The sequence below is a fragment of the Saimiri boliviensis genome, chromosome 16 (genome assembly GCF_048565385.1).
Source record: "Saimiri boliviensis isolate mSaiBol1 chromosome 16, mSaiBol1.pri, whole genome shotgun sequence".
NCBI classification, from domain to species: domain Eukaryota; kingdom Metazoa; phylum Chordata; class Mammalia; order Primates; family Cebidae; genus Saimiri; species Saimiri boliviensis.
In genome coordinates, this window is record NC_133464.1 from 17497113 (window position 1) to 17516685 (window position 19573).

The following is a 19573-nucleotide window of genomic DNA, read 5'->3' on the forward strand; positions in this document are numbered from 1 at the left end:
CAGACAGAGAGAGAACAATGTCCACCAAAACAAAAGCCACAGTCCTTTTATACCTAAACTCAGACGGGGCATCTCATCTCCTCTTTGGTTGTATTCTATTCATTAGAATCAAGTCATTAAAACTAATACTGGGCATGAAGGGATGCATTAAGCTTCACCTCTTGAAGGAAAGCATATCAGAGAATTTATTCGATGTATTCATACTTAAACAACTACTATTACTTAAGAGTTTTAAGTAATTCTAAATTTCACATTGAATCAAAAATAACTTCCTCAGTCAAGCATATTTTCAGAGCCTCTATATGCAGCTCTACAACCAACTGGATATTACCCCATCACTTCAGTCAGTACAAACCCTTCATTGCCTGCCTTGTTCGTTTCTGCAAATGGCTTCTTCAGCACTTTTACAGATAGTTCTGATTATAATACCAGGAATTAACTTAAATGTTGTGATGTAAATATTTCCAAGTCATTTTGTCCATGATGACATAACAATGATTTCATTCTTTTCGAGCCAGAACCAAGTCTTCTATTCAGTTCACATTCTTTACAGGGCCTGGTATTGGGCTATGTACAAGCATGAATGAGCCAATCAATCTAGCTAGTGACAGAAAGAAAATAACTTCAAAATTAAATATTATTTTATCTCTCTCACCAACCATTCAATATTTTATAACTTTTTTTTTTTTTTTGAGACAGAATCTCACTCTGTCACCCACCCTGGTGTGATCTCAGCTCATTGCAACCTCTGCCTCCCGGGTTCAAGCGATTCTCCTGCCTCAGCCTCCAAGCAGCTGCACCCACCACCATGCCTAGATAATTTCAGTATTTTTAGTAGAGACAGGGTTTCACCATGTTGGCCACTCTGGTCTCGAACTCCTGATCTCAAGTGATCTCCCCGCCTCAGCCTCCCAAAGTGCTGGGATTACAGGTATGAGCCCAGTGCCTAGCCTATAACATTACTTAAATTATAGGAATTGTCTGTGTCAGGTTTTGCTGGGTTTCACAGCTATAAATCTTTCCCTTATCTCCCTCCTTCCTCCTACAGCCATGTCCTTCTACAGCTTAGAACCATTTGACTTGGAGACTGGATCCCACTCCAATCTCTCACACCAATCCATAATCCTCACCATGGGTATGAGAGCACAAATTAGTCTAATGCTATGTCGAGTCTCAATTTGACTTTGCACCTATACTCTGATCAATGGCTTTTACAGTTTTCTTTTCCTTCTTTTTTTTTTTTTAAGCACCTCTGTGCCTTTGGTTAATTACGTTAGTTGTCCTGTGCTTGAATTACAATCTTGTTAACTGTTTTAAGGATACCCAGGATTTGTTTTAGTCAAGTACAGTAAGAAAGGCAGACACATAAACAACCGTCAAGAAGGAAGAAGCATTTTATGCTCCTGGGAGATCCCTGGAAATAAGAGGTAGGCCACACCACACCAGGCCACAAAGGGAAGTATGGGTCAGTCAGGAGCCAGAGGGAGAGGGGAAAACATGGGCAAGAGCCTTTATTGTGGTTTCCATGGAAAGAAACCAGTGAGACAGAGTAAGCAGGTTTAGGACTGGCCACTTTGAACCATTTCAACAGGACCTGGGGCACCGGAGCTTCCCTAGTTGTCTGCTATTTGGCCCTGGAGTGATTAAGGCAGGGTTGGCCTGTATTAAGGGCCCATTAAAGAAAGTAGTTAGGGGTGTAGGCTCTGCAATGGTTAGTTTGCATATGAAAAATATGCTAAAAGATGAGTCCTTTATTAATTCTAGGATTAGCTAACCCTAGGAAAGGCAGTCCCTTCAGAGTCACTTTCCCTTCAAAAGTGCAGAAGCCTTTGATCAAAGTACAGGTGCAAAGCCTGAAACATCACACTGTGAATCTTAAGGTTTTCTATCAGCTTACTGACCTTCCTCCAAGACTTATCCCAGCCTGGGAGTTCCATATACTTCTCGGTCTCAAGCCATGGAATTCTTTTATATCCTGGAGTTGATCAGTACTAGGCCTCACATATGAAAACCAGCTCATTAAGAAGCAAAATTTAAGGGAATCTTTCCCAAATCATTTTATGAGACCAACATCATCCTGATACCAAAACCCAGCAGAGGCTCAACAAGAAAAGAAAACTTCAGGCCAATATCCATGAACATAGATGAACATAGATACAAAAATCTTCAATAAAATACTGGCAAACCAACTGCAACAGCACATCAAAAAGCTTATCCATCACGATCAAGTAGGCTTCATCCCAGGGATGCAAGGCTAGTTCAACATACACAAGTCTGTAAACGTAATTCACCACATAAAAATAACCAAATACAAAAACCACATGATAATCTCAACTGATGAAGAGACGGCCTTCGACAAAATTCAACAGCGCTTTATGCTAAAAACTCTCAATAAACTAGGTATCGATGGAACGTATCTCAAAATAATAAAAGCTATTTACAACAAACCCACAGCCAATATCGTACTGAATGGGCAAAAACTGGAAGCACTCCCTTTGAAATCTGGCACTAGACAAGGATGCCCTCTCTCACCACTCCTATTCAATATAATATTGGAAGTTCTAGCCAGAGCAATCAAGCCAGAAAAAGAAATAAAGGGTATTCAATTAGGAAAGGAGGAAGTCAAGTTGTCTCTATTTGCAGATGGCATGATTGTATATTTAGAAGACCCCATCGTCTCAGCCCAAAGTCTCCTGAAACTGATAAAACACTTCAGCAAAGTCTCAGGATAGAAAATCAATGGGCAAAAATCACAAGCATCCATATACGCCAATAACAGACTTAAAGATAACCAAATCAAGAATGAACTGCCATTCACAATTGCTACAAAGAGAATAAAATACCTAGGAATACAACTAACAAAGGATGTAAAGGGCCTCTTCAAGGAGAACTACAAACCACTGCTCAAGGAAATAAGAGAGGATACAAACAGATGGAGAAACATTCCATGCTCATGGTTAGGAAGAATCAACATCGCAAAAATGGCCATACTGCCCAAAGTAATTTACAGATTCAGCAATATCCCCATCAAGCTACCAATGACTTTCTTTACAAAACTGGAAAAAAAACACCTTAAACTTCATATGGAACCAAAAGAGAGCCCACATAGCCAAGTCAATTCTAAGCAAAAAGAACAAAGCAGGAGGCATCATACTACCTGACTTCAAATTATACTACAAGACTACAGTAATCAAAACAGCATGGTACTGCTACCAAAACAGAGACATAAGCCAATGGAATAGAATAGAAGCCTTGGAGGCAATGCCACACATCTACAACCATCTGATCTTTGACAAACCTGACAAAAACAAGCAATGGGGAAAGGATTCCCTGTTTAACAAATGGTCTTGGGAAAACTGGCTAGCCATGTGCAGAAAGCAGAAACTGGACCCCTTCCTGAAACCCTACACTAAAGTTAACTCCAGATGGATTAAAGGCTTAAACATAAGACCTAACACCATAAAAACCCTAGAAGAAAACATAGGCAAAACCATTTAGGACATAGGCATAGGCAAGGACTTCATGACTAAAACACCAAAAGCATTGGCAACAAAAGCCAAAATAGACAAATGGGATCTAATTAAACTACGGAGCTTCTGCACAGCAAAAGAAACAATCATTAGAGTGAACCGGCAAACAACAGAATGGGAAAAAAATTTTGCAATCTACCCATCTGACAAAGGACTTATATTCAGAAGCTATAAAGAACTAAAACAGATTTACAAGAAAAAAACAAACAAACCCATTCAAAAGTGGGCAAAGGACATGAACAGACACTTTTCAAAAGAAGACATTTACGAGGCCAAAAAACATATGAAAAAATGTTCATCATCATTGGTCATTAGAGAAATTCAAATCAAAACTACATTGAGATACCATCTCACACCAGTTAGATGGCAATCATTAAAAACTCTGGAGACAACAGATGCTGGAGATGATGGGGAAAAACAGGAACACTTTTACACTGTTGGTGGAAGTGCAAATTAGTTCAACCATTGTGGAAGACAGTGTGGCGACTCCTCAAGGACCTAGAAATAGAAATTCCATTTGACCCAGCAATCCCATTACTGGGTATATATCCAAAGGATTATAAATTGTTCTGTTATAAAGACACATGTACACGTATGTTCATTGTGGCACTGTGTACAATAGCAAAGACTTAGAACCAACCCAAATGCCAAGCCATGACTGGACAGGGAAAATTTGGCACATACACACCATGGAATACTATGCAGCCATAAAAAATGATGAGTTCATGTCCTTTGAGGGACATGGATGAATCTGGAAACCATCATTCTCAGCATACTGACACAAGAACAGAAAATCAACCACCACATGTTCTCACTCATAGGCAGGGGCTGAACAATGAAAACACATAGACACAGGAAGGGGAGCATCACACACTGAGGTCTGTCAGGAGGTAGGGAGTTGGGGAGGGATAACATCAGGAGAAATGCCAGATATAGATGATGGGGATGGAGATAGCAAACCACATTGCCATGTATGTACCTATGCAACAATCCTGCATGTTCTTCACATGTACCCCAGAACCTAAAGTACAATTTAAAAAAAAAAAAAAAATATATATATATATATATATATATATGCAAAAATTATTCTGCTAGTAGATTTTATTGCAATGTAAACTGTAGATTCTGGAAGATTTTATTTTCTATTCTAAAATAAAGTCTTGCTTTCTTTGTAATTAACTGCAAAACCAAGTACGTATAGAACAATTCAACAAATTGCTTAAAACAGAAATTTTCTTCATTTTCTTCAGTAAAGAAAAATAACATTCTCAGTTCACCTTCTGGATACATTAAGCTATAGCTATAATTTATATCTATTATTTACACTCATGAACACAAAATTAAAAATATTAATTTTATGATAATGTTGTCAAAAAGGTAAAGCAATGGAAAAAAAAAAAAAAAAACGTTCAAACCTTGATCTATGCCAAATCCCTAGTAGGAAAAAAGATTTCCTGGTGGTCTAAGGGAAAGACTTATTCACTTAGGTAAGTCATTTATGACATAGAATGTCCTCTTTTAAAAGGAACTGCTCATTACTCTAACAAGTTGTTGAGCTAAATGTGTATTTTGCATATTTTCAACTTCATCTTTGTCATTCCAGTGTTTTCAAATGCTCTATGAAAGCTGAATTACATATTCATTGCATTTTCAAAATCCAACTCTCCTTCCTTTTCCATTTTATATCAAAAGCCTTCTTACGTCAATATAAATTTAAATTTGTATAGCGCAGTACTGTATAATTTACGAAGTTCCTTCATAGTCATTTTCTCACCCCGCAATTCCCAAAAACAAGCTATAGAACGCAGATTCTTATCCAAATTGTCTAATAAATTAGTAAATGTATTTACGCTTGCTTTGTTTTATTCTTTCACTTATTCAGTCAACATGTGTTTGACAGCCGTTACGTACGAGGCAGTACTCTAGGCACTGATGATGTTGAGAACACCACACACTCACCATCCTCAGGAAACTGATGTGTTGGCAGGAAGTGATATAATAAATAAGTGAACAAGTAAGTGAGGAAGCCCAGATTCAAACCCTGATTGCCTGATTACAAATTTAGAGCTCTTTTCTACATGCCACTCTGTCAAATTATCCAATGCAAAAGCTCTTTGCCATGAATTTGGCAGTTTGATTTCTTCTTGGATTCATCTCTCTTTGGGTTTCAAAAAGGTTTCAGATTTTTCCTACTCTCTAAGGTAATTCTGTTGTCAACTGTCAAAGCATCATTTAATAACCATCAATTTCAAGGCACTACTTTAAATGGTTAGGGAAAAGCAGACCCTCCACCCCACTCTCAAAAAAAGAGAATCATGGATTTTAAAATTAATTTTAAAAAGAAAACACATATATGCCAAGAAAAACACATGCCCATGAAATTTTAAACTACAAATTAATATCCTGTAAGAGTATACTTATTTAATTATTAGCAGTTGTCCGCCTACACAGTGTTTCTATAGGACTGCATTTCAAATCACTCCCCTTGCCTGTTTTCCATCTCATACCACTCACTAGCAAGTTAACTTGTTCCATGTGTCATTATTAATTCATGACTTGCTTGCGAAAGTGCAGGGACAGCACTACTACAGACCTAATACAATGAATATCTTATTAGGAAGAAATTAACAAATGAATTGTTGCCGATCAATAGGTGTTGAAGAGAAAATTACAATGATAGTAAAGCCTAAATAATTTATACGCAGTATTGATTTTTTCATTACATTAATTATTCTTTACAGCACACATAAGAAACTTGGAGAATAAAACTTTCAAAGCAAAGAAATTATCTGCAGTTGTGTTTTAGGCTTAAGTCTGAATTTAAAAGACAAAGAATGGTCCATGAGAGTTTACAATTTTTTTTTTCGTTTTTTGAGATGGAGTCTCACTCCGTCCCCCAGGCCGGAGTGCAGTAGCGTGATCTCGGCTCACCGCAACCTTCGCCTCAAAGGTTCAAGCAATTTTCCTGCTTCAGCCTCCCAACTAGCTGGGACTACAGGTGCCTGCCAACACGTCCGACTAGCAAATATTTTTAAATTAAGAATGCACCTGATAACAAATTGGACACTTCCAAAGTACATAGGTTCCTTCATGTTGTGAGAAGTTTTTATACACAAGTACTTTTGACATTTATCAATAAAAGTAGTGACAGAAATGTTTATTCATAGAAATATTACAAATAGAAATATCCATTAGTCCACCTCTTTCATCGAATATACAGAAGGCACAATGACAAACTCAAGAAAGCCAAGTGGGGGAAAAAAATATCTTCTCTGGTATCTCTCCCAGATTCTTTAAATTAACTGGACTTCAATTCAACAGAGTGCACGTTCCTTAGAACTAATAACTTTCATAGCCAGCAGAAAACAATTCCTCAGGCAATATTTTTGTGGCAAGTGACTCGTCACACAGAGACAAGGACCTGAAAATGATCCTTCTGTTTACAAGCCATTGATGACTCTATGTCATAAAACGGCGTATGTGCATGCGCAAGAGAGAGAGAGAGCAAGAGTGAAGCAAAAAGGCAGCTGTGTGTAAGGAGGTACAATGACAAAGAGGATTCAGGTTGATATATTCTCCACAGATGACACTGTTCCAGCAACTCAAAATCCCTTCCTATGGATGGGAGAAATGAACGTGACATACATGTAGCAATCTCAATAGATGTACAACCTACAGACATTGTATTGGATATGGATTTTGTCTTCTATAAATATATATGTTGAATAGTGTTTTGCTGATGGCATTTTGACTCTCAGAATTAAAGCAGCATATTGGGGGGTTCTTGTGTTGAGTTTTGTCAGTTACCAATTTTATGTAAATATTTTTAGTACTAGAAGCTCTTTATAACATTTTGCACCAAAAGGTACATGCATGTATACTTTCAGCATAACACATCTCCCAAAAATAAATATGGAAATACTGTTTCAAAAGTCCTTTAAAATTGTAACTAAAAATATGAGGATAGTTTCAAACATGACACAATGTATTTCTTCCCTCACCTATTACCTTCAGAGACTTAAAGCTCACAAATTAGAGAATTCTAATGCTCTTGGAAGAAAATCTAAGCAATAGAAAGGGTCTCATCTCATAAATGTTTTTGCAAACTATAGCCAGTTTTGCAAGCACTTGCCATGCCTTAACAACTATTGTTACATAACTTCAAATTTATAAAATGTGTGTTGTCTACAGTGCATCACAATTCAGATACAACTTGCCAAATCTGTCACTATTATCAGATGATCCTGGGGTGGTACTAAGATGACAAACACCCAAATTAGCATTATTTTTATTACTCAGCAAAAAGTCACTTTATCTGTGGTACCAGTTCCTTTGGTGAGTGGCCCTTTGCTGCACTCATCATTCTTTAGGTGGAGATTAATGGTCCATGCAGAAAACATGAGGTACAGGTACTAACGTATGGGGTATCTGTTCTCAGTCTCATTTGTAGAACACAACCAGGGCATCCATAAACTGAATTAGAAGAAATTTCAAACTATTTTTAGACACTATGCAAGTTAGTCTCCATTTTCATCCCTCCCATCGCTGGACCCCAAATCCATTCTCTATCATTCTCTGCCATTGCTGAAGGCCACGGAATGCATCAGCTAGCTCTCTTGCCCTTTCGCTTCTAAGTGCATTCACTCTGTGGAAGACAACAGAGGGAAATGAACAGGTGGGAGGAGAAAGTGTTCCCACTGCTTTCTCCTGGCCTCTGCTCTACAGTTCTAGCAGTGGCTGCCTTCTGCAAACATCTCCTCTCCAGAAGTTTCTCCTTCCGCTCCCTCCTACTACTGAAACTGGCACTCCTGTCAGCCTCCAGCAGGCAATGAAAACTGCTAACACCATTCTCTCCTTTTGCCACTTCACATCCAGTGGGGTTAAGTTTCCCCTTATTACTGGTTGCAAGGTACCTTGAGGTCCAATATTGGTTTCCCTATTCCTGTCCATACCTCTCAAACTAGTTCCTTTGAAATCCCAAAGTGTGCTTCTACTTGCTGCCAGGACCTATAAAGCTACCAATGTTTTAAAACAGCTGTATGACACAGAAAAAGAATGTATAAGTAGATAAATACATATTAGCAGCATTTAAATATACTAGCCTTCCAAATCAGATAGGCTTCTGGATAGTGGATTACTTCCCATAACTGCACTAATGAGACAAACCATTGCAGACCTGATAAATTTCTGTCTTCTACGTTCAGTGTTACCTTCTTTCTGATTCAGTTTTTTTTTTTTTTCTGATTCAGTTCTTTACCTTGACTACTTTTGTTCTTCTTCTCTCCCTCATTTGTACTGTTCTTCTAATTTATGCTTTACAGGATCACTATCTTATCTCTTCCTTGGCATGTCACTTTGTTCTTTACTATATTATAGGACTCTTACCTTCAGATTTACACACACACATTAAGTTACCACATGTCTCTCTTTAAAACCACATTTACTCTTCTTTCTAGGTCTCTGTTTTCACATTTGAAGTAAACTCATAAAATTCTACACGTTTCTAGAGTCCCCAAAATACAGATGCCATCTCTCAGGTTTACACTTAAATATCCAGAACTTTTAATTACTTGGAAGAAATATTCCATAAATCTAATAAACAAATACCAAGGACATTAAGGTGGCTAGCATTTATACCCTCTTATGTCTATAAAGAAACTAGAAAGCAGGGGCAAACATAAATATACAATGTCAAATGCAAGGTTCTGAAAACAAATGACACAGTACTTAACAATAAAAGCATGGTAAGATATTAATAATAGCAATTAACTACAAATATTTATGTGCCCACAGGCAACTAATTCAATTTCACTGCAGGATTGCTTCATGTATGAATTTAATTGTATATGTTTAAACATTTCTATTGCTCTTTCATTAATTTCCCATAAAAAATAGAATTGCATGCTGACGGGAAAAAAAGACTGCAAGTTTCCATTCTGGGACTGAGTACCCACTGAATATCCACAGCATCCTAAGAATGAACAACGACTTTTATCACTTATGGCTTCTCTTCTGCATCACACCTTAAAAATTCATTTTTACACTATTCAGGAAGAGAAGTTCCAAATACAAAAAACATGGTGCAGGTTTAACTATCATTTTATGTTTACATAAAAACAACATATATGTATAAGACGAGTCTCAAGAAAAAATAACAATAGCTAACTCTTTTATTATTTCCTCACTATGGGTCAGGCTCTGTCCTAAGAGTACCACATGGGTTACCAAAGTTCACCATGAGATAGTGCTCTTCTTACTGTCATTTTCCAGAGAAGGAAACTGAAGTGCAGAGCAGGTAACTGACTTAACCCAGGGCCACATGACGGGAAGTGGCTGAATCACTTACTGAAGTTTAACTTCAGAGTCCATGCTTTTATTTTATTTTATTTTATTTTATTTTATTTTACTTTATTATTTTAGTTTTTTAGATGTGAGATTTCATGATGTTGCCCAGGCTGGTCTCAAACTCCTGAGCTCAAGAGACTCACCTACCTCTGGCTTCCCAAAGTGCTGGGATTACAGATGTGAGCCACCATGCCGGGCCAGAACCCATGCTTTTGAACATTATCCAATTACATTTATAAATCAAGCACTCACATGATTTTCAGTGGCTGATAAATTTGTCATTGTTTTCCTCCAATCTCTCTTGAAGTCTTTTTCCTAATTCATCATCTCTTTCTATTGTTCTCCAGTATTATGATCTCCAACCACCACCACCTCAACCATCTGGCTTTGACCAGTAATAATCCAGATCTATATGAACCAGTGATTATATTAATATATACCTTCTCATCCTCCCACCCTCCATCAGAGTTCACATTCTCTCAGTTTAGCCTGATTTTTTTTTCTAAAGCTCAAATGAATGATTACATTAATCTTTTCAAGAGGCAAATACATCTCTTTGTAACCAAATGAATTTCTGATGTGTGGTATACTGTCTAAAAGGAGAAACCTCCTCAAGTAGTCCAATAATCTCTGGTCTTCATACTTACTTTTACTCTACTTCCAGAGAATCTGGGGAGTGGGCATCTTGCTAATTATGGAAGGCAACCATTAATAATCAGAATTTGCACCTGAAGTAACACAGTCATGATACAAAACTTTTGATAATTCCATAGTTTAAAGAGCACAATCTTGTCAAAGTATGCTGATACGTTTTCAAAGTAACCTAAAAGTTGACATTTGTTCAGAATCTTTTATAAATTAATTTCTGTGCTGGGCACTTTACATGTGTCTTACTGAGCAACTGTATTTGCCAGAGGAAGATATAAACAAATAACACTGTCCAAGTTAAAAAATGTTTACTATACTTCCCAATACATGAATGCTTAGCTATAATTTAAACAAAGTTGTATTAGCCAATTAAAATCAACAGGGAATTTATAAATGATATCTGCAATCTAACAAACTCAAAAACAAGTTAAGTGATTACTACAAAATATTAATTTGGCCAATTAAAATCAACAGGGAATTTATAAATGATATCTATAATCTAACAAACTCAAAAACAAGATAAGTGATTACTACAAAATATTAATTTGGATTTTCCATCTAATTGTTTTCATACTGAACCTATTTCTTGGCCCAATCATTTATTTTATGGCTTTTAAAATCACATTAGGATTTGCCAGTCTCAATTAAACTGTTTAGTTCATTACCATGCATAAATAACTTTCAAATGCCATAAGCTTCTGATTGTCTTTAGTCAAAATGAGATGATAATAATTAGCTTTGGGGAATAATAATATAAGAGTCTAAGCAAATCCACATTGTTGGCAGCTAAATTTACCTCACTTCTAACTATTACAAGAGCATTTCTATTTCTCTAAAACCAACCCAGTCAAAAAATTCCAAGGTAACCATCAAGAAAAAGGCAGAAGCATAGATCATCTATTACCATTTACTACTTTCAATTTATGTCTTCACTACTCAAAAAACTGGAAGGGTTTAACATCTTTCTGATTTCTAGCAAATATTGTTGGTTTAAAGCAGAAGCAACACTTTAGGAGACCCTATAATGAACAAATCAGTAGATACAGCCTACAGACAGAACAATCTCATATCTCTTTAGTTTTACACTGCTCTTTAGTTTTATACTACAAAAACCTTATGGTAAAAATTAACCTTCTGGGCAGTTCAACAATTCTAATTAGAAGAGACATCAAACAGATTATGCTTTCGAAAGCAGTACAGGCCATAATATTCTAGTCTTTGAAACAGAGCTCTGTAACCTCCTTATATATATTTAGCCTCCTGTCTAAAGGAAAAGCAATAACCAGATAATGTTTCAAAGTGGTTCTGTTTTTTGTGGCAAGGTGTGTTATATTTTCTCATCTTATCTTTTTATACTTATTATTATTATTATTTTTTTTTTTTTTTTTTTTGAGACGGAGTTTCGCTCTTGTTACCCAGGCTGGAGTGCAATGGCGCGATCTCGGCTCACCGCAACCTCCGCCTCCTGGGTTCAGGCAATTCTCCTGCCTCAGCCTCCTGAGTAGCTGGGATTACAGGCACGTGCCACCACACCCAGCTAGTTTTTTGTATTTTTAGTAGAGACGGGGTTTCACCATGTTGACCAGGATGGTCTCGATCTCTCGACCTCGTGATCCACCCGCCTCGGCCTCCCAAAGTGCTGGGATTACAGGCTTGAGCCACCGTGCCCGGCTTTATACTTATTATTAAGAAGCAGACAACCTAATACACAGGACCCATTTATTGCTTTTGGCCCTGAATGTGTACAACAGTCTATACTATCAGATTTGACAAAAAGTTTCCTCAGTAGAACTATTTACAAATGCTAGAGGACTAGTTCATTTATAATCCTTTTTTTCTTTTCTATGTATAAGGTAGGAAGGAGGAGAAGAAAGACACCCTGCACTCAGATTAGATTAGAACTAATGAAACTTAAAATAAAAGGCCATTCAGGCTAAGCCTTTCCCCAAGAAGAAATTCCTTTTACAGCATCAGTAGTTAACCAGACATTCCTAAAGTTTTTACTGATAAAAGAGCACAAAAGAGTTCATGCTCTTTTTAGACAGTTATAAATTTTATTAAGTTCTTTCTTACTCTGAGTTGAAATCTCATCACTTCTTATCCTAGTTCTCTCCTTTGGAGCAATACAGAAAAAGTCTCCTTCAGCTTCCACATCTCCCTCTTTTTACTATTTGAAGGCAGCTTTTATGTCTCCTTATTTTTCTCATCTCCATGTTATATATTACACATTATTTCAATTAATTCTCATATGACATGGTTTCCAGATGCTGCAAATAAATTCAAGTTGCAGTTTGGCTTAAAATTTTTCCTAAGTGTTATGCAAAAAAGAAATCTGAAGTTTCATTTATTTCTCATGTATTTGCACCTATAGCTGAAACCGTTAGAGAGGTTGTCCAGAACCCAGTGGTCCGTCCAGGAGCTGGATCCATGCTAGCTCCTCTTCTTCCAGATAAAACACACACACACACACACACACACACACACACACACACACACACACACACACACAAATAGAAATGCTTCTGTGATACAAGGAGAGGCCTTCTCTCTCTCCCTGGCCACAATGATTGAGTGAAAGAATAGTCACAAGTTCTACGCTGAGCTAACCAGAGTCATTCCCCAAAATTTCAAACTAGAATTCCAAGAAGGCCTGCTTCTCTCTCCGCTTGTGGAGATATTAGATATGAAGAACCTTTACCCGCATTGTGGAATTAGCCAATTTGATAGAATGAGATCAATACACAAAGAAGTATGTCAAGAAAGACCCCAAATCTCCAGTTCCAGTCGTTCCTGAAACCACCTCTCCCCCGCCTTCCTGTGATGTGACTGGATAAGCCAATAATTCCCCTCTGGTTGAAACAAGTTTGAGTTAGGTTTGTATCATTTGTAACACACAAGGTCCTATTTAATATAACATCCACAGGGTTCAAACTACACTAACAAAACCAATAGAATGCAGGTCATAAAAGAGAAAAATTGCCATCCTATCCTACAAAAGGATACAGATAGAATATCTTTCCATCATTATTTAAGAATGGGAGTGATACTCACTTGCCAAAGATGAAGCCTAGGCTACACAGGGCTGCCAATGTTCAGAACTCAATTCCCAGAACTATCATAGTGCCTGGCACATAAGTAGGTGCTTGAGGCATGCTCCACTACATTTTTCATAGTAAACAGAAGATATAGTAAGCAAAACATTGAATATAAATTATGAAAATGAAGACATGAATTCCCTCAAGACACCTTAGGTGTATCATTTCACCTTTTTATGGTTAGATTCCCCATGAAAAATGTGGGAATAGATTCTCTCTTCAGTCTTTTTTAGCCATAAAATGCTATGATTCTATACATACTCAAGAATGCTGAAAAGGAGTCTTTTAAGGCCCTGGAACTGCAGATAAAGGGGCATACAGTAATAAGGAAGCATTAAGGAAGTGAGAAAGAAAAACCTTCCAAAAAAATAACTGGGGGGAAAAAAGCAACACAAAAATAATGGGAAAAAATCATCAGTGATATGATAAGAGGTCATTCCGATGTGCCATCATCCTATTCTAACCAATTTCTGTGGTCAGAAATTACGTCTGTGCTGGATTCAAACCACCAGCCCAGAGTCCTGCCCCTTCATGGCCCACATAATCCATATGATGGCCCCTTCAAGTTCGCCACGTATTTTTTTTCAGAGTTGGCTTCCTGCTTCTTTCTTCAGTCCTGGATGTTCTCACGTCCTCTCTCACCCATTGCGGATAGTTTTTTGTGTTATCAACAGAATGTATATCCAATTATATTGTGTGCCCCCAACTCTGTTCCCTGCCTTGCCCCTGCAATGACTGATGCCCAAATGTCCATAATTTCCAACGTATTACTTTTGGAACCTAGGATGCTTAGTACAAGAAATCATAAAATGGTAGCTCTGTAAGGTGACCCATTTATACAGTGCTTCTCTAAGAAACTGATCTCATGCTTTTTTTAGGAAGAAGGCCTTGAATAGGGAAACTATTATTGCAATTTACAACTGATATTACAGTATTACTGAATATCCACATATTAAATACTATATGCCAGCATATTATACTATGCATATATATACTATGCTAAGCATTTTGCATGTATTGATTCATTTAGTTCTCCCAACACTCCTATAATGGCCGTACTAATTATTATTTACACTTTAAAAGTGAAGAAACTGAGACTCAGAAAGAGTAACTTACTCCTGGATACACAGCTAGTAAGTACAAGAGCCATATTTATCTGACTTCATAATCCTTACTCTTACTTATTATGTCATCCATAAGGGCATTGATCTCTGAGTGAAACTGGGAGGAGGTACTTTGGGGGGGACCAAAAGCAGAGAGACTAGGGAACCAAAATCAACAAGATCTACTTATCAATTTTGCTTAGAGTCAGCCCTATTTGAAGTAGAACCTTGTTCCCATTATGTAGCAATAGATTATCTGCCATTTTACATTGTGAAAATGTACCCTCCATTATCCAGGCTAATCTAGTTGGCTGTAGAATGCTATACACAGACATTACAATGACAGACAACTAATTCAATCTTCTCTGCTAGAGAGATGCTACTGTTAACATCCTTTCAACTTTTTCCCCATAGCTTTTGATACAGGACACTTCACATATGCCACAACTTCCTTCCTACAGTATCTAGAGCAAGGAAAGTACTTGAGAATTACTGGGAAGACAGAGAGGGTGGGAAGGAAAAGAAAGACAAATTGTAAAGTGAGTTATAAGCAAAATACTACCAAAAAAATGTTTGTTTGTGTTTTTTAAAAAAAAAAAAAAACAGAACGGGGTGACTAATTGTCAGCTAACTTGTGATTCAGGGAGAAATGAATGTTTATGCTTCATTACTAAACAAAGAAAATAGTCTGATCACACACTAGAAATCATATGTTTAAACAGGTCATGGTAGAGTTTTCCTAGTCACAGAGTAAAGACATATTAAGTATTTCCCATAGAAGTGAGACCTTACTGGTTGCCATCTATGCAGGGTCTGTGGTAGCATTATTCATCACTAAGCAAAAATCTAATAATTTAGATTTCACATCCTTCTCTAACTCCTCCAAAATCTTCATCTATTTACTATGACTTTTATGTACATGGAGAAAAAATAACACCAGCCCGTACTGAAGAGTAAGCAGACGTTTCTATGTGATAATCAGTAAAACTCCAGTTTTAGTGAAAATGGAAGCTGGGAAGCAGTCTAGCAAACTCTTTGGGGTCAATCAGGAATTAATCTAAACACAGAGTACAAGGTTGGATGTAAAGTAGCAGAAATTGTGTCTCACTGAAGTAATCGTGTTATGTGTTAGGAGGTTTGAAAGTAACATTTAATTGAAAAACTTTTAAGCTAACAGGGAGTAGCAAGATCTAAAGTAATATACTATTAAAAATATTTAAATGCAAAGATCCATAAAATATACAAAGGGAAGAGCCTAATGCCCTCATTCCAAATCCAAATAGTTTCTTATTCTAACCAATGTCCAAGAAACAGAAAAAGGAGCAGGGAGGAAAGTATTTGAAAAATTGCCAAAGTAAAAAAATCCCATAATGAAATTTTGCTCATTCTTAGAGAAACGAAGTAGAATTAGATGCTTCAGTGGTGGTGAATTCCAGAATATGGGTAGCTTCCAGTAAATGATGCTTTTCTATAACGTCAAATGCAAAAGCTATCTGATATCAACATAATGAGCTTGAGCTTTTAAATTCCTATTTCCTCACACCAAATTGTTTGAAACCTTTAAGATTAAAACTTCAATGAACTAGTGTTCCAAGGTTTTAATATTTTCGTCCTTGAGCGAGCATGTCAGATTAGTCTTCAAACTGCAATGGGCAGAAAGAACATTCAACCAAATTCTTAAGCCCATGCCTCTCTCAAAGCATGTTAATAATGTAAGCCATTTCATTGGCTATTAAGATTTTTAACTTTCCTAATTCTCCACTGTATTATTGTTTTTTTAAGGGTGGGAGGCAGGGGATCAAGAATGTCATTCCATCCCGAAAACAAGGGATGTTACTTTATCTTTATACTCATTTAGCACCTAGAACACTGTGAGGCATCCTATAAGCATTTAACAAGAACTTTTGGAATAAGTTGATGTAATGGCCTAGGAAGAGAATGGAAATCTTTCTGAGCACAAGTGAGTCGAAATCCTGGCACTGCTGGACAACAAAGACCATCTCCAGAATCAGAGTTATCTACTGAGGTAGAGGCAGGAATTTGCAAGTGTTAAGTGGCATCTAGAGGATTGATTGTTTCCTGAGCTGCCACCCAAACGCCACTTATGAAGGGATTATAATCGTCTCGGGCTTCACCACGCCTGGAAAACTCCTGCCCTGCCTTTTCCTGGGTTTGGGTTTGCACTCCCAAAACTTAAGTTCACAATTCTACAAGGCTGTTCTAACCCAGACGGCGACCCCCCTCCCCATTTTAGGGCGCGTTTCCAGCGTCCACTGGGAGGGAGGCCACCGCGTACTAGACACCAAGAAGGATCCACACAGTGACTCCGCACACCTTAGGTGGTGAAGGCAGGGGGTGGTGGGAAGCAGGGGGGACTGGGGGAAGAACAAGTTCTGGACCTGGGCACTATCCAGAGGTTTCTCATCCCTCCCCAAAGCTACATTGCCAACCGCTGACGACGCCAGGGAACCACCAGCAGGGGCAGGGAGCGCCGGGTCGCTCTGGGTCGGGACTGGGGAGGAGGGGCAGGGCGCCGGGAGGAAGAAGCGGGACAGAGCGGGGGACAGTACCTGGTGTGGCTGTGGTTGCGGGGACAGTCCTTCTTCTCCATGATGGCAGGCACGCAGTTGGTGAGCTCCGTCCAGTCGGCGTGCAGTCCGCAGCTCCAGCCGGTGGAGAAGCGGGAGAAGAGCCACGTCTCCTTCTTGCCAGGCCGGTGGCAGGTGCACTTCTTCTGGCCGGCTTTGCAGCTACAGGGCTGCTCCAGCCGGATGTTCTTCACCAGGTGCCGGCCGAACGTGGTGCCCCCGGTCTTCTGGATGTGCAGGAACACGATCACGTCGCGCCCTTTGATGTTGAAATCCACGAAGCGGGTCAGGTCCTTCAGGGTGAAGTTGAAGCGGGGCGCGAACCGGGGCAGGGAGCCGTTCTCGGGGGCCTCGGGGTCCGGCTCGTCTTCCTCCTCCTCGTCCTCCTCCTCCTCGGGGTCTCCGGGCTCGTCGTCCTCCTCCTCCGGCGCCGCGGCCCCCCGAGGCCCCTCGGGCGGCCCCCGGGGCGGCGGGGGAAGCTGGGGCCGCCGCTCCCCCTCCTCAGGCGGCGCCGGAGCTCGGCGGGCGGGACCCGGAACGGCTGGCGGGCCGGCCTCCCCCGCGCGGGGCTGCTCCCCGAAGTTGGTGCAGGAGCTGGTGCAGGAGGGGGACACGTACTGGTACATGATGACCACGAAGAGGAGAGTGAGCACCGGCGTCAGCAGCCACTTGTTGAACCTTTCATCCATGGTCCCGCTCTCAGGCCGGCAGGCGAAGCGGCGGCGGCGGCGGCAGGGCAGACGGGCGCCCGCTCGGAAGTTTCGGGGACTCCGGGGCGCGGCTCGGAGCCCGCCGTTCCTCCATGCCCCTGACGCCGAGGCGTGTGGCTGGCTGGCGGCCCCGCGGCCCTCGGGGCTTGCGGAGCCGGGGCCTGCGAGCCGGGCGGGGGAGGCGGGCGCCGGCGTGCTCGGCTGCGGCTGCGGCGTGGGGCGCCCTGCGCTCCCGGGGGCGCCCGGGCCGGCCCGCTCCCTGCTCCCGCCCCGGCGCGGCGCGCTCAGGCGACGCGCGGCATCCCGCCGGCGGCTCGGGGGCGCTCAGGCGCTGAGGAGCGGGGTTCGGGTCCTGACCTGCCGCACGCAGCCGGGCCGCCGGGTAGCTGCGGCCGCGAGCGCTGGGGCTTCATGAGGCTCGCCAGGGCGCCGGCGAAGGGCGAAGGCGCGGCCCGGTCCCGCCGCCCCGGCCGGCCGCGGGCACCGCGCCCCGCACGCGCGCCCGGCGCCTTTGCCGGCAGGTCGCGGAGCTCTGGAGCCGCGAGGGCGGACGGCGCTCGCCGCAAGTTTGCAGAGCGGCCCCCGCAGCGCGGCGCGGCGGCAGCGGGCGAGGCGCCTCTGCGGAGACGCCTCTCCCGGCGAGTCGCACTGCCGCTCGGGGCTGTCCGCCCAGGCGCAGGCACGCAGACACACTCGCACACACAGGCTGGCACCGCCACAACCCGCCAGCCGGTGTGACGGGAGCCCTGCTACCCGCAGCAAAAACCTGCCCTAGGTACGGAGCATGCGCCAAAGCCTTCCCCAGCCCCGGAGGAGTTTCCAGGGGAGGAGTCCGCTGCTCCGCGGGCTTTGGAGGAGGCAGCTGGGGGTGGGAATCCCTTCGCCCTGGAGAGAGGAGAGATTTGGCAGAAAGGCAAAGGTGGGGCGAGCAGAGGCCCCGAGGTAAGCGATCTGAGAGCTCTGAATGGGCAGCTCCTCCGTCTGGCAGTGGCCGGCCTCATTCGCAGGAATAACACCTGCACACGCCCAGGAAGACTCACCTAGACCAGACTTCACACGGGTTGGCGGTTCCCTTCTCGGCAGGGGAAACTGGCGCCACACTGCTATGAATTTCTACCCAAGACATTCTAACTGGTGCTCGAGTTTTACGCTGGTCCTCCCTTAACAACAAACTTGGTGCGTCCAACTATGCAACTGTATTCAACCAGCATCCATTAACCATTAAGCAACTACTGTGTATCAGGCTCTATGTTCAACACACACTTTGTTTCAGCACTAGACAGTCCAGCCCTCAACCATGCATTACTTAGAACATAAAAAGGAGTTTAGGTATCGCCTCCTAAAAAAAGAAAAAGAAACACACACACACACACACACAAAACACACACACACACACACACACACACTCTACTAATAGACATTGAACGCCTAAATGTTCAAGGTTAATTCCTTCCCAACAATGGTGGTAAGGCTTAAACTTGCCTATATTTCATGATCAGACCTAATTTGTATGCAGATGTTTTAGGAAACTTTATTTCTCAAACATCTAGATGT

General features: G+C 41.0%; 1 protein-coding gene across 1 annotated transcript in view; it reads right to left on the reverse strand.

Moving 5' to 3' along the window:
- The window catches only part of HS6ST3 (heparan sulfate 6-O-sulfotransferase 3), a 747528-nt gene extending 728746 nt beyond the window's left edge, over positions 1 to 18782 (reverse strand). The window contains exon 1 of the mRNA XM_074387526.1: positions 17292 to 18782. Coding sequence (XP_074243627.1) covers positions 17292 to 17998 — 707 coding nt within the window. The 5' untranslated portion in view covers positions 17999 to 18782. The remainder of the gene's footprint in view (positions 1 to 17291) is intronic.
- Between the last annotated feature and the right edge of the window lie 791 nt (positions 18783 to 19573).